Raw genomic sequence first — 18,272 nt, forward strand, 5'->3', positions numbered from 1 at the left:
AATTTAAATATGTTTATTAAATCATCTGATAATAAACCTTCTCTCATGTTATTCCTCCAGTGTTTGTACATGCATGCTTCTACAAGTAGTCTTAACTTTCCAATAAATACTTGTGGACAATGACTGTTTGGCAGGGATCTATTCATTGCTACTAGAGTAAAAAAGTTTATCTTTATTCTTTATTATCAAGGCAGTCACATTCCATCCACACAAAAAACAATGCAAAACTGCAGTTCAGAGTGTTTACCTATGTGAAACATACATTTTTTCTTCATTTCTTTAGACAAATGCTCACTATATTGACATCTGTTGAGAATAATTTTAAGTCTGCTCATAATCTCTATTTAATCTTTCCTATTTTTTTAATAAAATAAGACACATCTACTTAATAACTAATCAATCATTCACTTTTACACCTCTCAATGTAATATATTACTAACTCTAGCCTTCCTATTTCATTTACTTACATCCTTTATCCAGTAGCGCACTCTCTCATCAGAGATTGCTCGATTCTATTGTATTATTTTTGCGCAGCACCTGTTACACAATTCATTAGTGCTCTTTCACCAGAGATAACTATAACCTTAACTATGACTCACCAAATTACTGGTTTTTGATTGCATGTTACCATGTCGTATTTCACTTAGGGAATGGTTTCCTTTCCCACCATTTCCCCCTGTTTACATGAGATGCCTAACGTGTATTTTAACATCAGACATATAATCTGTCTTACTTAACAGTGAATATATTTGTTCATTGTACATGTGTTACTTCCCCATGCTGTCCTCGTTAGTGGGTTGTAAATATCACCATTTGAGCTGCACAAGACAAGAGTTTCAACTAGGGAAATATATAAATGTGGAAAGAGGGTGATAAAATAGCTATTCCTGTAAAAGAAGTAAGAAAGGAAAATTAAGAATGGGCTTTGCAGGATCAAAGAGATAAAGATCATAGAGGCCCATTTGCTTGCTTGATAGGAAAAGCTTTTATGTACTCTGACCAACATTCTATCAGTACGAAGACATAAGTGACCCCTCTTCAACCTGTAGGTAACTGTCGCAAAAAAAATTGGCAGTGGCTAAACTGTGCAATCCTTCTGTTATTTGTGGATATACTTTACAATAATGTAAATGTCTGTTACCACCTTTAAACTTCTGCCATACTCCAAAGATCATAGTAGTTTTACAGTTTCATGAAGTAATAAATTTTTTCTTTGTGCACTTAACTATACCCAAATGTCCATGACCCATATGGATAAACCATATTAGGTCTTCTTCAACACTCTGCGGAACCTATGTATAACTTTCAACCAGATGGCATAGCATTTAATGTCCAGAACAAGATACTATCAACTATTGACCACAATGCCACCTTAGATGATGATAACAACATCTGTTTGCACTACTGAAAAAATATTCATTTATTTTTGTATTTAAAGATAGGGTTCTAACAGTACAATTTAAGTTTTGGAAACTGATTGCAAAATTGACACCAGGCTATCTCAGTCTCTCTTTTCTCATTCACAGCTAAAGGACATCTTGACAATGCATTGGAAACATAGTTCTGATTACTCTTCATGTAACTAATTTCCATTTGGAGTTCTTAAAAAATTGAGAGCTAGTAGTTCCTTTTCCATAGCACTGTAATTTAACTCATGCTTATTAAGGCTTTTCCTTACAGAAAGATTCCATTCCCCTCCAAACAATTCCAAAACAACTCCATATTCTGAATAATCAGTTTCTAATTTACAGGTCTTGTACATCATAGGATGGACGTTCAGTACAGGTCAGTGGTTCTCAAACGTTTTTCCTCTGACCCCCCACCCCCACAGCCCATTTTAGTAATAAAAACAGTCATTTTTTAAAAATATTTTTTCTGCCTTATTTACCAAATTCAGTTTACAAGATTTTATGCAGCAGAAACTAAAACTCCATGACTTATTATAATTAAAATACTGAATAAATTATTTATCCTTACCACATTTACAGTCATTTAAGAAAATGAAATGAACAACATTTATAATTCAGCAAACAAGGCTTACAAGAGCATTAAAAATTTAAATTACAAAATTTTTGTGTGATGGATGAGCTTGCTTTTGAGAAGAAAGTTTCTCAAGACACGATGTAATTGCAGAAACAGCCACTCAAAGTTCTTTGCTCACGTTGGTAGTTCAACTTCATAGCTGCCACAGCTGAAACCCAGTCTTGCACAACTATATTGTTGCAAAAGGAAACTTTGCATTTCCTACAGTTGTAGGTAAATGCATTTCTTGTCTGATTAACATAAAATAGCTTCCCATAATCTCTATGATGCATACACTGGTGATAGGTAGAATGTCACACAAGTAATTTTTTTTTCATTGCTTGTAAAAAATCTTGTGAGTTCAGTCAAATTTCACTACCAGAATCTGTATAAATATCCACTTTCCTGTCGCATATTTCACCAACTATTATGGGTTTTGACTGATTTTCTTCCTTTTCTTCCTCCTTGTACAACAACCCCTCTCACATAGATATCTTATGTGTACAAGAAATAAATTTTTCTATATATGGACCTATGGTTCTATTGTATCCTGGCCTCTGTCCCAAGACTTTCCACATCTTCCATTTCCCTCAATTACTCCATTATTTGACACAGACCCATTTAAAGGTATTGTGTTTCCCACATGACTGTTAACTGTGTTTGGTACAAACACCTGCAACTGTATATTATTCTTTCCCCTGTATTTCAAATGACTCCAATTGCTATTTTGCTTTAAGTTAGTTTTTCTTTTCTTTGTGAACTGATCAGAAAAATACCCTCTGCCTCATTATTTCCCCAGTTTTATCTTTGGATGTTCTTTATATAAAGTATATAGCCCTAAAATGATGGTCAGCAAATTCCTTACTCTTGTCCACCCTCTATCCGAAAATTTCCTTCCTTACATACTGCAGTAATCTACACTCCTGGAAATTGAAATAAGAACACCGTGAATTCATTGTCCCAGGAAGGGGAAACTTTATTGACACATTCCTGGGGTCAGATACATCACATGATCACACTGACAGAACCACAGGCACATAGACACAGGCAACAGAGCATGCACAATGTCGGCACTAGTACAGTGTATATCCACCTTTCGCAGCAATGCAGGCTGCTATTCTCCCATGGAGACGATCGTAGAGATGCTGGATGTAGTCCTGTGGAACGGCTTGCCATGCCATTTCCACCTGGCGCCTCAGTTGGACCAGCGTTCGTGCTGGACGTGCAGACCGCGTGACACGACGCTTCATCCAGTCCCAAACATGCTCAATGGAGGACAGATCCGGAGATCTTGCTGGCCAGGGTAGTTGACTTACACCTTCTAGAGCACGTTGGGTGGCACGGGATACATGCGGACGTGCATTGTCCTGTTGGAACAGCAAGTTCCCTTGCCGGTCTAGGAATGGTAGAACGATGGGTTCGATGACGGTTTGGATGTACCGTGCACTATTCAGTGTCCCCTCGACGATCACCAGTGGTGTACGGCCAGTGTAGGAGATCGCTCCCCACACCATGATGCCGGGTGTTGGCCCTGTGTGCCTCGGTCGTATGCAGTCCTGATTGTGGCGCTCACCTGCACGGCGCCAAACACGCATACGACCATCATTGGCACCAAGGCAGAAGCGACTCTCATCGCTGAAGACGACACGTCTCCATTCGTCCCTCCATTCACGCCTGTCGCGACACCACTGGAGGCGGGCTGCACGATGTTGGGGTGTGAGCGGAAGACGGCCTAACGGTGTGCGGGACCGTAGCCCAGCTTCATGGAGACGGTTGCGAATGGTCCTCGCCGATACCCCAGGAGCAACAGTGTCCCTAATTTGCTGGGAAGTGGCGGTGCGGTCCCCTACGGCACTGCGTAGGATCCTACGGTCTTGGCGTGCATCCGTGTGTCGCTGCGGTCCGGTCCCAGGTCGACGGGCACGTGCACCTTCCGCTGACCACTGGCGACAACATCGATGTACTGTGGAGACCTCACGCCCCACGTGTTGAGCAATTCGGCGGTACGTCCACCCGGCCTCCCGCATGCCCACTATACGCCCTCGCTCAAAGTCCGTCAACTGCACATACGGTTGACGTCCACGCTGTCGCGGCATGCTACCAGTGTTAAAGACTGCGATGGAGCTCCGTATGCCACGGCAAACTGGCTGACACTGACGGCGGCGGTGCACAAATGCTGCGCAGCTAGCGCCATTCGACGGCCAACACCGCGGTTCCTGGTGTGTCCGCTGTGCCGTGCGTGTGATCATTGCTTGTACAGCCCTCTCGCAGTGTCCGGAGCAAGTATGGTGGGTCTGACACACCGGTGTCAATGTGTTCTTTTTTCCATTTCCAGGAGTGTACATACCAATATTTTCGCAAAATGTGGTTCCTCTAATGGGTTATCTAGATATTTAGATCAAGTCAGATGCCACTTAGTATTTTTTGTAGATCCCCAAAAACTACTATAATATTTTGGGTCTAGTAATTCTAAAGTCAGCTTTTCCTGTGTGCTGGAGGACTAGTATTTTCTCTTGAATTTTTCCTGAAAATTGACCCAAGATTTAAAATGTTCTGAATGAGGAGTTCCCCAGACTGCTATGTCCCTTACTAAATAATTAAGTGCAAAATGTCCTTTCTTATGATACTCCCATTTATTAGATCATGACCCAGAAAAAAACCATAAAAAATAAATTGGATGAACATCCCCATCAAGTTCTAACTTTAGAAATTGTTTTGATAAATTTAGGCCACTTTCTAGTTGAAATTCCTCTACCAAATCACTTGAGACTCCAATATTATTGATAAGTCATTTTCTTACTAAGTTCTCACTGGGTAATTTATAAAGAATGAATCTCTTATCAGCGGAACATTTCCAGACTGGCTAAAATACACTGAAGTTAGGCCTCTTTACAAGAAGGGGGATAAAGAGATATCATCAAACTATTGACCAATTTCACTTTTGCCAGCTTTCTCAAAAATATTTGAAAAGGTTGTGTTCAAGTGTCTCTTTAAGCATCTGACTGCAAATAATATATTATCCAAGCCACAGTTTGGATTTCTTAAGAATTCTGATATAGAGGAAGCTAGTTACACTTACAGTGAGAATGTATTTAATTCATTAGATAATAAATTAGAGGCTAGTGGCATTTTCTGTGACCTGTCAAAAGGCTTTGACTGTGTGAACCACACCATTCTCTTAAGTAAATCAGAATATTATGGCATTACTGGCACTGCTGTGAAATGGTTTGAGTCTTATCTGACTAACAGGAAACAAAGGGCACTGGTTCAAAATATCTGTGCAGTAAGCAGTCAGTCTTCATCTGATTGGGAATTAATTACATGTGGTGTTCCTCAAGGTTCCATCTTGGGTCCATTGCTTTTTCTTGTTTACATTAATGACCTCTTGTCTGTTACATTGCCAGATGCTATGTTTGTTTTGTTTGCAGATGATACAAACACTGCAATAAGTAGCAAGTCAAGTACGGATTTAGAAATGGCTGCTAATCAAATTTTCACTGACATTAATAAATGGTTTAAAGCTAGTTCACTCTCATTAAACTTTGAAAAGACCCACCATATGCAGTTCATAACCTGTAAGAGATTTCCTTTCAGCATGTGTGTAACATATGAAGACATTCAGATTGAAGAGGCTGACAGTGTTAAATTTCTGGGATTACAACTTGATAATAAATTCAGTTGGGAAGGGCATACCACAGAACTGCTTAAGTGGCTAAACAAGTCTGTCAGTGAGAATGGTGTCAGATGTAGGAGATATAGGTATAATGAAACTTGCATATTTTGCTTACTTTCATTCTGTTATGTCATATGGGGTCATATTCTGGGGTAACTCATCAAACTGAGCAAAAGTTTCTAGCATGCTAAAGCATGTAATAAGAACCATTCATGCAGTAAATTCAATAACATCATGTAGAAACCTGTTCTACAAACTCTGTATTCTAACCACAGCTTCTCAGTATATTTATTCCTTAATGAAATTTGTTGCAAGTAGGCCTAATATAGCTCTGTTTCCAACCAATAGCTCAATACATAGTATCAATACTAGAAATAAGAACACATTACATAAAGACCTAAAATCACTTACCTTTGTCCAAAAAGAAGTCCAATGTTCAGAAACACACATTTTCAATAAATTGCCAGCAACCTTTAAAATCTTGGTTTCAGATAAAGCACTGTTTAAACAGAATGAAAGACTTTTTTGATCGGCAACTCCTTGTACTCTAAGATGAATATCTTAACAGAGACTGTTAGGCCAGCTTAAGTTAAAATGTCGGTTAGATTTCATTTCTGACAGCACATTGTCACAACAGTCAAGATTAGGTATCTTGTGTATGATAAATTTATTAATGGCGCATAACAACATTTTATTCTGACTGTGTATTAATTCTGTACATATTAGCTATTCCAGTTTAATGTATTGTATTCACCTAGTTTGACAATCTCCTGACAGATTATCAGGGTATTAAGTATTATATTCAAATGTTTTATGTTTTTTATGTTACAGTTTCTGACATGTTCCACATCGACGAGAATCATCTCATTCTTTGGGTCTACAGAATGAAAACTGAATCTAATTTAATCTCTAATCCAAGACTTCCAACAACGTCCGGAATTCCTTCTGGTGTTCTGCAGTATTGCCTGAAGAATTGTGGGTAGTGCTAGTAGATTTAATTTTCTCCTGGACTTTTTGTGCACCCATTTGTTGTAAACATTCCTTCCAACTGATAAAAGTGTTTGTGTCACTAATTACTTCACCAAATTTTCTACTTTGTTCTAATGCCTGCACTCAGCCTCATATATCTGAGATTTCATTTTCCGCACTTTCAAATTCATGGGTGGGAAATTTGTGGAATCTTATCATTTACCTTTTCAATGTGTTCCTTATGTTTTCATTTGTAACTCCTTAGGTAACTGTAATATCATCCCTGTATTAGAAATTTTGTCTGTTTTTAAATTTGACAGCACTTGTCCTTGAGTTGTCATACTATTAGACTACTCTTCTAATTTCTTTAATATTTCTGGTAAACTGCCTTCCATTCTGCAGAGAGTCACCAGCATACATAAAGACATGGATCTATGTATCCTTAATAGCATTTAGATAATGTTGCTGGTAATCACACCATTGGACAAAACAAGTGCAATGTGTTTTTACATTGCTCAAAGAATAAATTACTAAAGAAAAAAAAATCTCAGGTTGGTGCTGTATACAGTTCACCTAATCAGGCATAAACCTAGCTGCATGTTTTTCACACGTGGACTATGCAAAGTAGTGATGAGCCACTGTGTAGTCATTTTGTAGTCAACTGATAAGATGTTACACTGAAAAGCAGGGCTGTGCTTTTAGCATTGTGGTCAGCCACTGCAAGGATGCTGTCGGAGATTACTGGCATAATTGTAATCTCAAAATCACAACACAGAATTCTCCTTTGTTATTGACAGAATTTTTCTCCACTCACATTCCAAAGTTTATTATAATCACACTGTATCATCTGTACAATTTCATTTACAATTACAGGCGAATCAGATCTCTCACAACTTGCAGCTCTCACATAAGATGTATTGCAGTACTGATTTGACATTACAGATTGAGAGTTCCCATCTGACATCTTCAGTTGTTCTGGTGTTGTCATTATCACTTGCACCCTTTCCTCCATGTTTTCCAAGGTACCACCCCAAGCAGTGATGCCAAAGCACGAGTGGTCCTCCACAACAGGTGGACATGCTCACTTGCTTTTATGCCTTGTCAGTGTTCTAAGATGACATCTTTCACACAAAATCTGCACATATGGCAAACCAGAGCATGAACAGTGTGATGTTATGCATTTAAAAACGTTTCCAGTTTTCACAAACATCTTTTGTTGGCCTAAGTGGTTAGAAGTGGAACATATTATTCCACAGAATCAACATGTTACACCACAAGCTGTAGCCTGAGGGGATTTGGGAAGGAGGGTTGCATGAATGGAGGAGACAAGATGAATAAATAAGTCAAAAGGAGAAGAGAGGAAAAGGAAGGGACTGGCAAGAGCTAGCACAACAGAAGGTGAAGGGAATGGGAATACAGCACCAGAAAAGCTCACTCTGACAAGGCCAGAAGTAGGAAATTGTGTTGGCGATTTATGTGGGTATAAAATACAGTCAGTCATGGTTTTTTTTCCTTCTTTTCTTTTTTTCTTTTTTAATTATGATGTTGTAAAACATAACAACCTTTTCATTTCATAAACTTTTTGTCAACTAAATATCCATTATTTCCACAAGCATCAACATTATAGTGTCTAGCTGCTCACAGTTCACATAATGTTCACGTAACACTTCTATCGGTCGATAAGCCTGCATTGGCTTGGAAACTAATTATTGATACAAAAAATAAATTAAATCGAATTTATAAAAGGCAACTTGTTGCATATTGCACTCTATGCCTGCTCATGAACATCATTTAAAAAATCATCCAATAAAAATCTTCACCCAAATTGTCCATTTTGTCAACATTGTTTCTTTAAATATTCACTGTAGACAAACTACTCAACCAGCTTCTGAGCAACCAATGTTTATTATAACAATTTTAAAACAACAGTATAAGGGGTGTTCAAAAAGAAATAAGCCAGAGGCATAATTATAGAAACCAGAACCTGTATGTTAGAGGTATTGACCCTAACTGTTTAGACACTTGTCCCACTGTGACAAAAGGCGGTGAATGTCTGTCTCATAAAATTCCTGGGGCTGGGATGTTAACCAGTTCCATGTGTACAGATGGACGTCATCATGTGAGGTGAATCATTTGCCCCTCAGAGCCTTTTTAAGGGGACCAAAATTGGCGTAATCACATGGAGAGAGGTTCGGACTGTATGGAGGGTGGCTGAGAACCTCCCATTTGAATTTCTGCAGGAGTGCCATGACTTTGTTGGCCATATGAGGCTTTGAATTGTCATGGAGCAGAATGACCCCATGGGAGAGATTGCCTGGTCATTCTGATTTGATCACTTGGCGAAGGTAGGTCAAGGTTTGCGAGTAGCACTGGGCATTCAAAGTTGTCCCATGTTGCAGGAAGCGAATCAGAAGGGGGCAATCTTGGTCAAAGAAGAACGTCAGCATAGCCTTTCCTACACTTGTGTGGATGGCCTTGGCTTTTTTTGGTGGTGGTGACACTGGATGTTTCCACTGGAGACTTTGTCGTTCTGATTCTGGTTCGAAGTGATGACACCATGACTCATCTCCAGCCACCACTCGCGCCAGGAATGCATTCCCTTCCTGAGCATAGTGCTCCAGATGAGCAAGACAGTGGGCCATTCATCATGCTTCCTGGTGTGGTTGAAGACTGTGGGGCACCCATTGGGCACAAACTTTGCACATGTGGAGTTGTTCCTTCATGATGGTGTGAACACTTTTGACGTTCAAACCGACCACGGTGGCTATGGCTTTCACTGTCAGTAGGCAGTCCTGGGTAGTGAGTGCATCCACCAGCTGGACAATGTCATCGGTAATGCAGTATGGTGCTCCAGACCGTGTATCATTGGTTAATGACACCCGTCCTTCCCTGAAGTACTTGTGCCATGCCTTGACCCTTACAAGGAAATGCAGTGTTCGCTGTACACTTGTGACATTTGGACTCCTTCCATTGTCATAAAATGAACAGCACCTCTTTGCTCTTCACTTGATGCCTTCATGTCACTGTTTGCAATGTGACTGGCAATGTTGGGCGACTGATGCATGCTGCTGCTAACTCTGTATTGTCATGTGACGTGCACGTATGCCCTCTATCAATGGGCTGTGAACTTCCACACTCTGGTCGGAACCACACCCCATTACACATGCCACAATATTACTCTCCTGTCACCAGTTTGTGCATTTCTGACTCCAGCTTGTTTCTTTTTGAATACCCCTTAAAAAGTCACATCCAGTGGTTGTTTATAAGAGCAGCCCTTGTCTCACACTACAGGGGTGGGAATAGGTAGTATGTAAAAATTAGCATAATTATGGAATGCCTAGAGCAACTTTAACATAACTTTGTTGTTCTATGTCTTAATAGCTGGAACAAAGAAACGTGCTGCTAGTTACTCTAACACATGAGACAAAGAGGTGACATGTAGAAATAATATAAGCTGACAGACATTATTGTTGAATCCACAGTTTCTAGGTCACTACATGACTGTTGAGAGTCCTGATGATATTTTATCCCTAGTGATATGTACATATGTAGTTCACTCACCTATAACAGACTGATGTGCTGTGCATAAAAACAAGTAACAGAAAACAGTATTCATGTTAACTTTAAGCTCTTATTGTTTCTCTTTAATAGAAATTCATACATTCACACACACAAACACGCAGAAACACAAATGCACAAGGGGAGTGCATGTTTGTGTGATTGTGAATGTGCGTACTTTTACACAAAATCAACTTTGTTCACCCAAGACTTTGTTTATTGTTTGTCCTAGTGATTAAATTGAAAATGTTGTTTAGAATCCAGTTTTTTTTAATTAATATTATGATGAATTTGTAAAACATTTTACTTTATGATTTATATAATGTAAAATGTACATTTCAGTAAAATTATAGAGGCGTTTGATTCCTGCCTAATAGAAGATTGGAATAACTGGGAAAAGCAGAGTAATTTGTCTATTATATAATGCTGTCAAATATCTTAATTACAGCAGGCTTGTGTAAAGATACAATGCTGCAATAAAGTTTTTAAAAAATTATATATGGAGGGTATGTACATTTATAAAGGTTTATACATATTATAAACTACATTGAAATTCTATGAACCTAAATATTGTACATGGATCTTGGGATCTAAAATTTGTAAAAGCTATAATTGGAATTGTCTACTTTGTTACTAAAATTAATATGATTACAGCAAAACTTCATTAAGACCAATTTACAGTCACTGCAGTACTAAAAAAACATAAATAATTTAAAAAATTAAAAAATGTTGCAGAGAAAAATTTTCTTAATTTTTTTCACTCACCCCTATCATCCACTTGATCTCTGACAGCCAGTGTATCACAGCTAGTGCTGACAAACATGGGGCTAAGAGTTTCTGGTTGCATTCCTCCCCATTTTGGAGAGCACAGCAATCGACCATCATAACCATGTAATGTGAAGTATGACTTTCCAACAATAACAAAGTGTCTGCGACAGAGATAAAATTGATTTATTTTTTATTCAACTCTTTATTTACAACAGATGACTGTCAATATTTGGAATTTCTTAGCAGAGTTGTTCACTCAAATGGTAAGCAACATAATGCAGGAGATACAACAAAACATAGTATGAAGAATAGTAATAACTCACAAACTAAACAAGATAACCAAATTAGACATCTGATGTGGCTACAACACTTTACACAAAAATTTAAGTTGCATCGGTACACAAAAAATGCATGGGCAAAACACACTATGCAGTTTGTACAACAGAAAAATGAAATATTTGCGCCTGCACAGCAGTATTTACAACTGCAAATTCTTTAAATGACTGTGACGAGCAACACAGTGAGTAACTGCTACTGTACCACATGTTTTGTTTCTTCCTGTTCCATTCATGAATGAAGTGTAGGAATAATTCTTGCATCCTTGACAGAAACAGAATGTGTCAATACGGAGTTAATTAAAGACAAAAATCACAACAGCAGAGAGGGCACTATCAAGGCAGGTGTGCAGCCAGCTAGCATTGACGCAGAGCTGATTATGGAGGATTCCGACAAGAATATGTAGCACATCTCCAAACCGACATTAGTTCCTGCACTATCGGAACATAGTGAGAGGGCACTGCCAGTCTTTACATGATCTCACCATGTGACCTGTGCAGTTCACTCATCCAGGGCTGTATACAAGGCTGGCCAGAATTAGGTACAGGAACTCTGTGTTTGATTCTCATCATGCTCCATCTGCCTTAAGTTTCTCACATCATTGTTAACATCACTATGACATGGACTCAGTTCATAAATTACCCTCCCAACTAAAGAGTATTTGCTGTGCATCAGGCTGTGCCTCAGACTACCTTATGAACTTTGTAGGCGGTGAGTGCCTAATAAATACTAACTGAAATAGAAAACTGGTGACAAGCAAAACAGTACCTAAAGATAGACCTTGCTATGTCCAGGAAGGTGGCATGCAGGGTTGAGGAGGGCCAGGTGAGGCAGATGAGAGAGAAGGTGTTGAGGCTGTGAAGGAATGAAGATAGGGTGTTTTGACCATGAGTTGGAACTTTGCTCCCTTCACCTTCTACCTTAATTAATCCAATTTTACATCAATCTATGTTTAAGTAAAGTATGGATAGAGAATTTTTCCCCTACTCTCATAGCAAAAATTATTGTCAATTTCTGATAGGACCACGAATTCATGCAGGTTCAGGGTACTTTTCTGCCATTTATAGCAGGAGTAAGCAGCAGAGATACATATTTTAGGGAAACCGGCTGCTACGGTATGTATTTTTGCATACAACATGTTATTTGTGTAGAGAGGCCAACCTCGGAATCTTGTGCTGAGGTGTCGAGGTTGCACATAATTATTCAAATTATAATTTTCTGCCATACCTGGCCTCTATCCTTATTTGTCAATCTATTCTAAACCTGCTACAATACTTGTAAACAGTTACCTTTTTGATAAAGCTTTTCAGTTCATTAACTTGAAAACCAAGAGTTTCACATGCTCAAGAACAACTACATGAAGCAACAATAGATTGTCAGTGTGTAATTGTGTTGCTTTCATTCATCATTCTTGAGATGGGCCACTTGAAATATAAATGTGTTACAGCCAGATATATAACCTTTGCTCATTGATGATCAAATGTTGAACCCAAAACAAATTGGCACCTGACATATTCACTCAATTAGCATCACTGAGCAACTAATAAAAACATTTCCAGTGAAAGATCAATATGAATCTGAACAATCGACTACAGATACTAACCCAGTGGACAATGAACATCCAAGAGTGGAGTATTTTCCCTCATTGACCTGACTTCTCAGCTATTATTAACTACTGCCTGCCTAAATTCATGGGGGATTGATTTTATACCTCTCTCACACACAACTGTGTTAGAAGGTTTGGTAAATGACTTCTACATGCTAACCAGAGTAAGTGTGGTTCTTAATAGTCGTATCTAGGTTTTACATCATTTTACTTTTATGTCACTGCAATAAATCTTCCTCTCAGTTACATTATACTTCACAAGTGGGACTGAAGAAATAGACTGTGTGACAGGTGTGCTCAGCTGTGTACATACCTATGTACAAGAGGTGCACTGTGCCATGGCTCAGTGTGTTGTTGCTAGGACATTAAAATTAACAGAATTTATGCATCATTATAACCTGTAAGCACATTGTACTAGCCATTTGCCATGTGTCCTACTGATACAACCACTTCCATACACTGATTACCACTCGTCACCTAGCTTTTGGAAGAAACTTGACTTCATATTTGACTCTTTTATTGCGACTGACTAAGCAGCCATCTAACCTTTCTGCTCCCAAGGACCTATCTCTGTCCTGTAGACATCCTCAAATACCCCCAGCCCTCCACTCCTACCCCATCCACTTATGGATGAGCCCATGTCTTTTGTTTGCTTAGGATGAACACCTGGACAGTGCAGCTGCTGGGATCACAAGTGAAGAAGACCAGATGTCTCACCTTTGTGAAAAGATACCTTTGGCACCTTACATGTAAGCTAACGCATGTGCCTCATTCCTACGCACTTCAGAAAGTCACTATGAACAACACAACATAAGTTTTTATTCCAACTTTGTATCTCTGATTGTAGCACAACATTCTGACAACAATACAATATTGTAGAATACTCTACAAGAAAAAGAACAAGAATTGTACAATTTCATTGCACAAAAACAAACTGGAAAGAAAAAAAAAACATTCATCAATACTTATCTTATTTTGAACCCACAATTCTAAGAATTATTTTCTGGCAATAACACCAGTGCAAACCATAGCCATCTGTTCATACAGATACTATCTACAGTAATCTATATTACTGTTGAAACAATTACATGATGAAGAGAAGCAGATTGTTGCATTTCAATGGAACATCAGTATCCAAGGGATAATGTGCACATACATTTTAACATACAGTAAGCGAGACACATTCACGTTCCCTGTGACCCCTCCTTGTTGAAGAATGCAGCTCAGTGGATTGAACTTCAAGCAAATCATATGAAGCTTGAAGTCAGACCATACATGTACATGCCCAAAGAGACACAGCAAGAGCTTGGCGTCACTGGACGAAGGCCCAGCCGACTCAGTAGGAGGCTACATCACCTCTTGGCCACAGACATGCTACCAGCCGCAGCTTATTCAAATCCGAATATATACAGCCATAAAAGGAGATTTTCAAGTCAATCACTTTGTCACTGGAAACAAATATGACTAGCAAAACAAATTACAGCTACAGTTCTTGGCATTCGCCACCTTGGGGAATGTCTTACAGTTTTAAAAATTACCTTTTTCTTGAGTCTTCACCTAATCTACAAAAGGTATCATTCGTGAAATCCAGAACAGCACAAGTAAGTTCACCATCATAAGTTTGCTGCTGCACACTGAGATTGCTGATCCAGCACTATGGGAATACAGTCTTAGTGCAGGTAAGTCAGGAAAAAGTGGGTATAAGGAAATTGTGAGGAATCAGAATGAGACTATGAACGTTCACGCATCTGAGAACTGGAATTCCATAAAGGAGACTACTTTCCAAAGAGATGACTATCACCAAATTTGTATCACCAATGTCTCCATCTGACTGACAAACAATGGTACTTGAAAGAAACCAAAAATACAGAAGGTAGTGAGCGCAGCTTCACAGTAATGATTCATGAAGGGTTAACATTGATTACTCACAGCTCCTACATGATTTTAAGAAATAAGATTTTTCAAGCAACAGTCACACCCCCTCATTATTGAAGGGATGAATAAGAATTATGTGAGATAATTATGATTCAGTAATGATGGAGAGATACTATGACTATTATAAACGCACAATGTTGAGCTAACTGCTTACATCACTGTTCCACCTACTTTGAAATGCACGTTAAACTTAAGTGTATCACTTGTGTTTTATTTTACACGTTTTATGAGCATTTGCTTTACTGTATCATGTGTTACTTTTTCAGCATTTTGTATACTGTATTCAATGTGAGATAGAGACCAGGTTGCAACAGTCCCTCTCCCCTGAAACTAGTAAGATATGAAATATAGATATGAGAGTACTTTTAAGTGAAATACACACAGCAAAAAAAATTTGCATCACCTCGGTCCCAAGAGTTCCAGAACCAGTACAGAAAATTGGAAAAGATATCAACATAAACATCATTTCTGCCCTTTTTATTGCTCATGAAAAGCACACACTGCATGTTGTACCATCATACAGTGAGACCTTCAGAGGTGGTAATCCAGATTGCTGTACACACCGGTACCTCTAATACCCAGTAGCACGTCTGCTTGCATTGATGCATGCCTGTATTCAACATGACATACTATCCACAAGTTCATCAAGGCACTGTTGGTCCAGATTGTCCCACTCCTCAATGGTGATTCAGCGTAGATCCCTCAGACGGGTTGGTGGGTCATGCTGTCCATAAAAAGCCCTTTTCAATCTATTGCAGGCACATTTGATAGGGTTCATGTCTGTAGAACATGCTATCCACCCTATTCGAGGGATGTCGTTATCCTGAAGGAAGTCATTCACAAGATGTCCATGATGGGGGCATGAATTTTCGTCCATGGAGATGAATGCCTCCAATATGTTGCCGATATGGTTGCACTATCAGTTGGAGGATGGCATTAACCTATCGTACAGCCATTACAGCGCCTTCCATGACCACTAGCGGCTTATGTCAGCCCCACATAATGCCACCGCAAAACATCAGGGAACCTCCACCTTGCTGCACTCGCTGGACAGTGTGTCTAAGGCGTTCAGCCTGATCGGATTGAATCCAAACACGTTTCTGACGATTATATGGTTGAAGGCATATGCGAGAGTGATCGGTGAAGAGAATGTGATGCCAATCCTAAGCAGGCCATTTGGCATGTTGTTGGGCCCATCTGTACCACACTGCATAGTGACATGGTTGCAAAGATGGACCTTGACATGGACATCAGGAATGAAGTCGCGCATCATGCAGCCTATTGTGCACAGTTTGAGTCGTAACACGATGTCCTGTGGCTGCACAAAAAGGATTATTCAACATGGTGGCATTGCTGTCAGGGTTCTTCCAATCCATAATCCGTAGGTAGCAGTCATCCACTGCAGTAGTAGCCCTTACGTGGCCTGACTGTCATCTCAGTTCCTGTCTCTCTCTCTCTCTGCATCTCCTCCATGTCCGAACAAGATCACTTTGGTCCACTCTGAGATGTCTGGACACTTCCCTTGTTGAGAGACCTTCCTGGCACAAAGTAACAATGCAGCTGTGATCAAACTGCAGTATTGACTGTCTAAGCATGGTTGAACTACAGACAACACGAGCCATGTATCTCCTTCCTGGTGGAACGACTGGAACTGATCGGCTGTTGGACCTCCTCTGTCTAATAGGTGGTGCTGATGCATGGTTGTTTACATCTTTGGGTGGGTTTAGTGATATCTCTGAACAGCCAAAGGGGCTGTGTCTGTGATACAATAGCCACAGTCAACGTCTGTCTTCAGGAGTTCTGGGAACTGAGGTGATGCAAAACTTTTTTTGATGCGTGTATTATGTTGAAGTTTGAGGTTTTATAGGAGCTGCTATAATGTACTGAGAGGGAGTCCATGGTATTAGTATGAGGTAAATGAAGTCATGCTGAAGCTTAAGGCATTTACTTTACAACATACATGGTGACAATTGTTTGTGATTGTAGAGGATAATGATGTGTAGATAGTGTGCACCTTTTCTTGTATGTTTATTTGAAATAGTGGGGAACATATACTTAAAAGTATTTTTGCGGAGTTAATATTCCTTTAAACAGTGGTTTTATGCCTTTCCTTAAGTGGCACAGTAAGTGGTCAGTGTCATTTTCCAGCAGAATGATTCAGTATACCATCATCAATCAGTAAGTGTTTGGGCAACATCGTATGATAGCTGGAAGAAACTCCTTTCATCTTCACCCAAGATATGTCTCCCATGACCTATTCAAATTGTCATGGCTAGAACAACCTAAAAATGACAAACAACAATGGGAATACTGTCACTCCATTCATGTGCATCACTAATTGGGTGAGCACCCTGTTACTTATGACTCTATCCCTCATATGAAAACTAAAGAAATCTTGCACTCGTGCATGCCCATGAACAGGTATATCACATGTTCAACTACATTCAGCACAAGGGTGCAGTATCATCATGCAGTAATACAACGTGGGAAAGATACTATGCTTCTGGTGATGATAAAATCTTTTTTGTTTATTTTGACAAAATAATTTAATTGGATAGATAAGAAAATCTACTCACCAAGCTGTGGTAGAATACACACACAAAACAAAGTTATAATTGGAAAACTTTTGGAGGTAGTTGCTTCTTCTTCAGGCAGAAGGGTTGAAGGAGAAGGAAGAGGGATGAAGGAAAAGGACTGGAGAGGTCTAGGAAATGGGGTAGATTTTGGGAAAGTCTCCCAAAATGGTGGGTCAGGGGAGACTTACCAGACGGAATGAGAAGGAAAGACTGATTGTTGTGTACTGCATAGGTTGAGATTTGAAAACCTGAGAGCTTAAAGGCGGAAGACAGGGTAATATGCAAGACAGATTATTGCTTAAACATCACGCATGGGAGTGAAAGCTAAGTGCAGTGCATGTAACAGAGGTGGGAATGGGAATGTAAAAAATAGACAGGTAAGACAATGAAAGAGGTAGAAAACTACAAAGCAGTTAAGAAAAATGTAGTTACTGTGAAGAAATGCTGAGACAGAAGAAATCAACATAAATGAAGGCTTGGTGGGTGGCGAGAACCAAGGACATGTTGTAGCGCTAGTTTCCAGCTGTGGAGTTCTGAGAAACTGGTTTCCGGGGGGGGAGAATCCAGATGGTGCGTGTGGTGAACCAGGCACATAGGTCATGATTGTCATGCTGAAGAGCATGCTCTGAAACAGGATATTGCATATTGCCAATATATGCCCTCTGCCTATGCCCATTCTTCCTAACTGATAATTTGGTGGTAGTCATGCCGATGTAAAAGGCCAAACAGTTATTGTATAACAGCTGGTATATTATTATACAACAGGCTCCCCCAAGATCATTATGAACTGTCGGATACCACCTTTTCTGTATGCATCAATGTATTTAGT

The 18,272-nt window shown here is 39.4% G+C and overlaps 1 protein-coding gene across 2 annotated transcripts in view; it reads right to left on the bottom strand.

Moving 5' to 3' along the window:
* Positions 1–18,272, bottom strand: part of LOC126457365 (intraflagellar transport protein 80 homolog) — a 461,822-nt gene that overhangs the window by 202,487 nt on the left and 241,063 nt on the right. For both annotated transcript variants that reach the window (XM_050093607.1, XM_050093608.1), the window contains exon 9: positions 10,988–11,151. In XM_050093607.1, the coding sequence (XP_049949564.1) occupies positions 10,988–11,151 (164 nt within the window). The remainder of the gene's footprint in view (positions 1–10,987; positions 11,152–18,272) is intronic.

Source organism: Schistocerca serialis, chromosome 2 (assembly GCF_023864345.2).
Source record: "Schistocerca serialis cubense isolate TAMUIC-IGC-003099 chromosome 2, iqSchSeri2.2, whole genome shotgun sequence".
NCBI lineage: Eukaryota > Metazoa > Arthropoda > Insecta > Orthoptera > Acrididae > Schistocerca > Schistocerca serialis.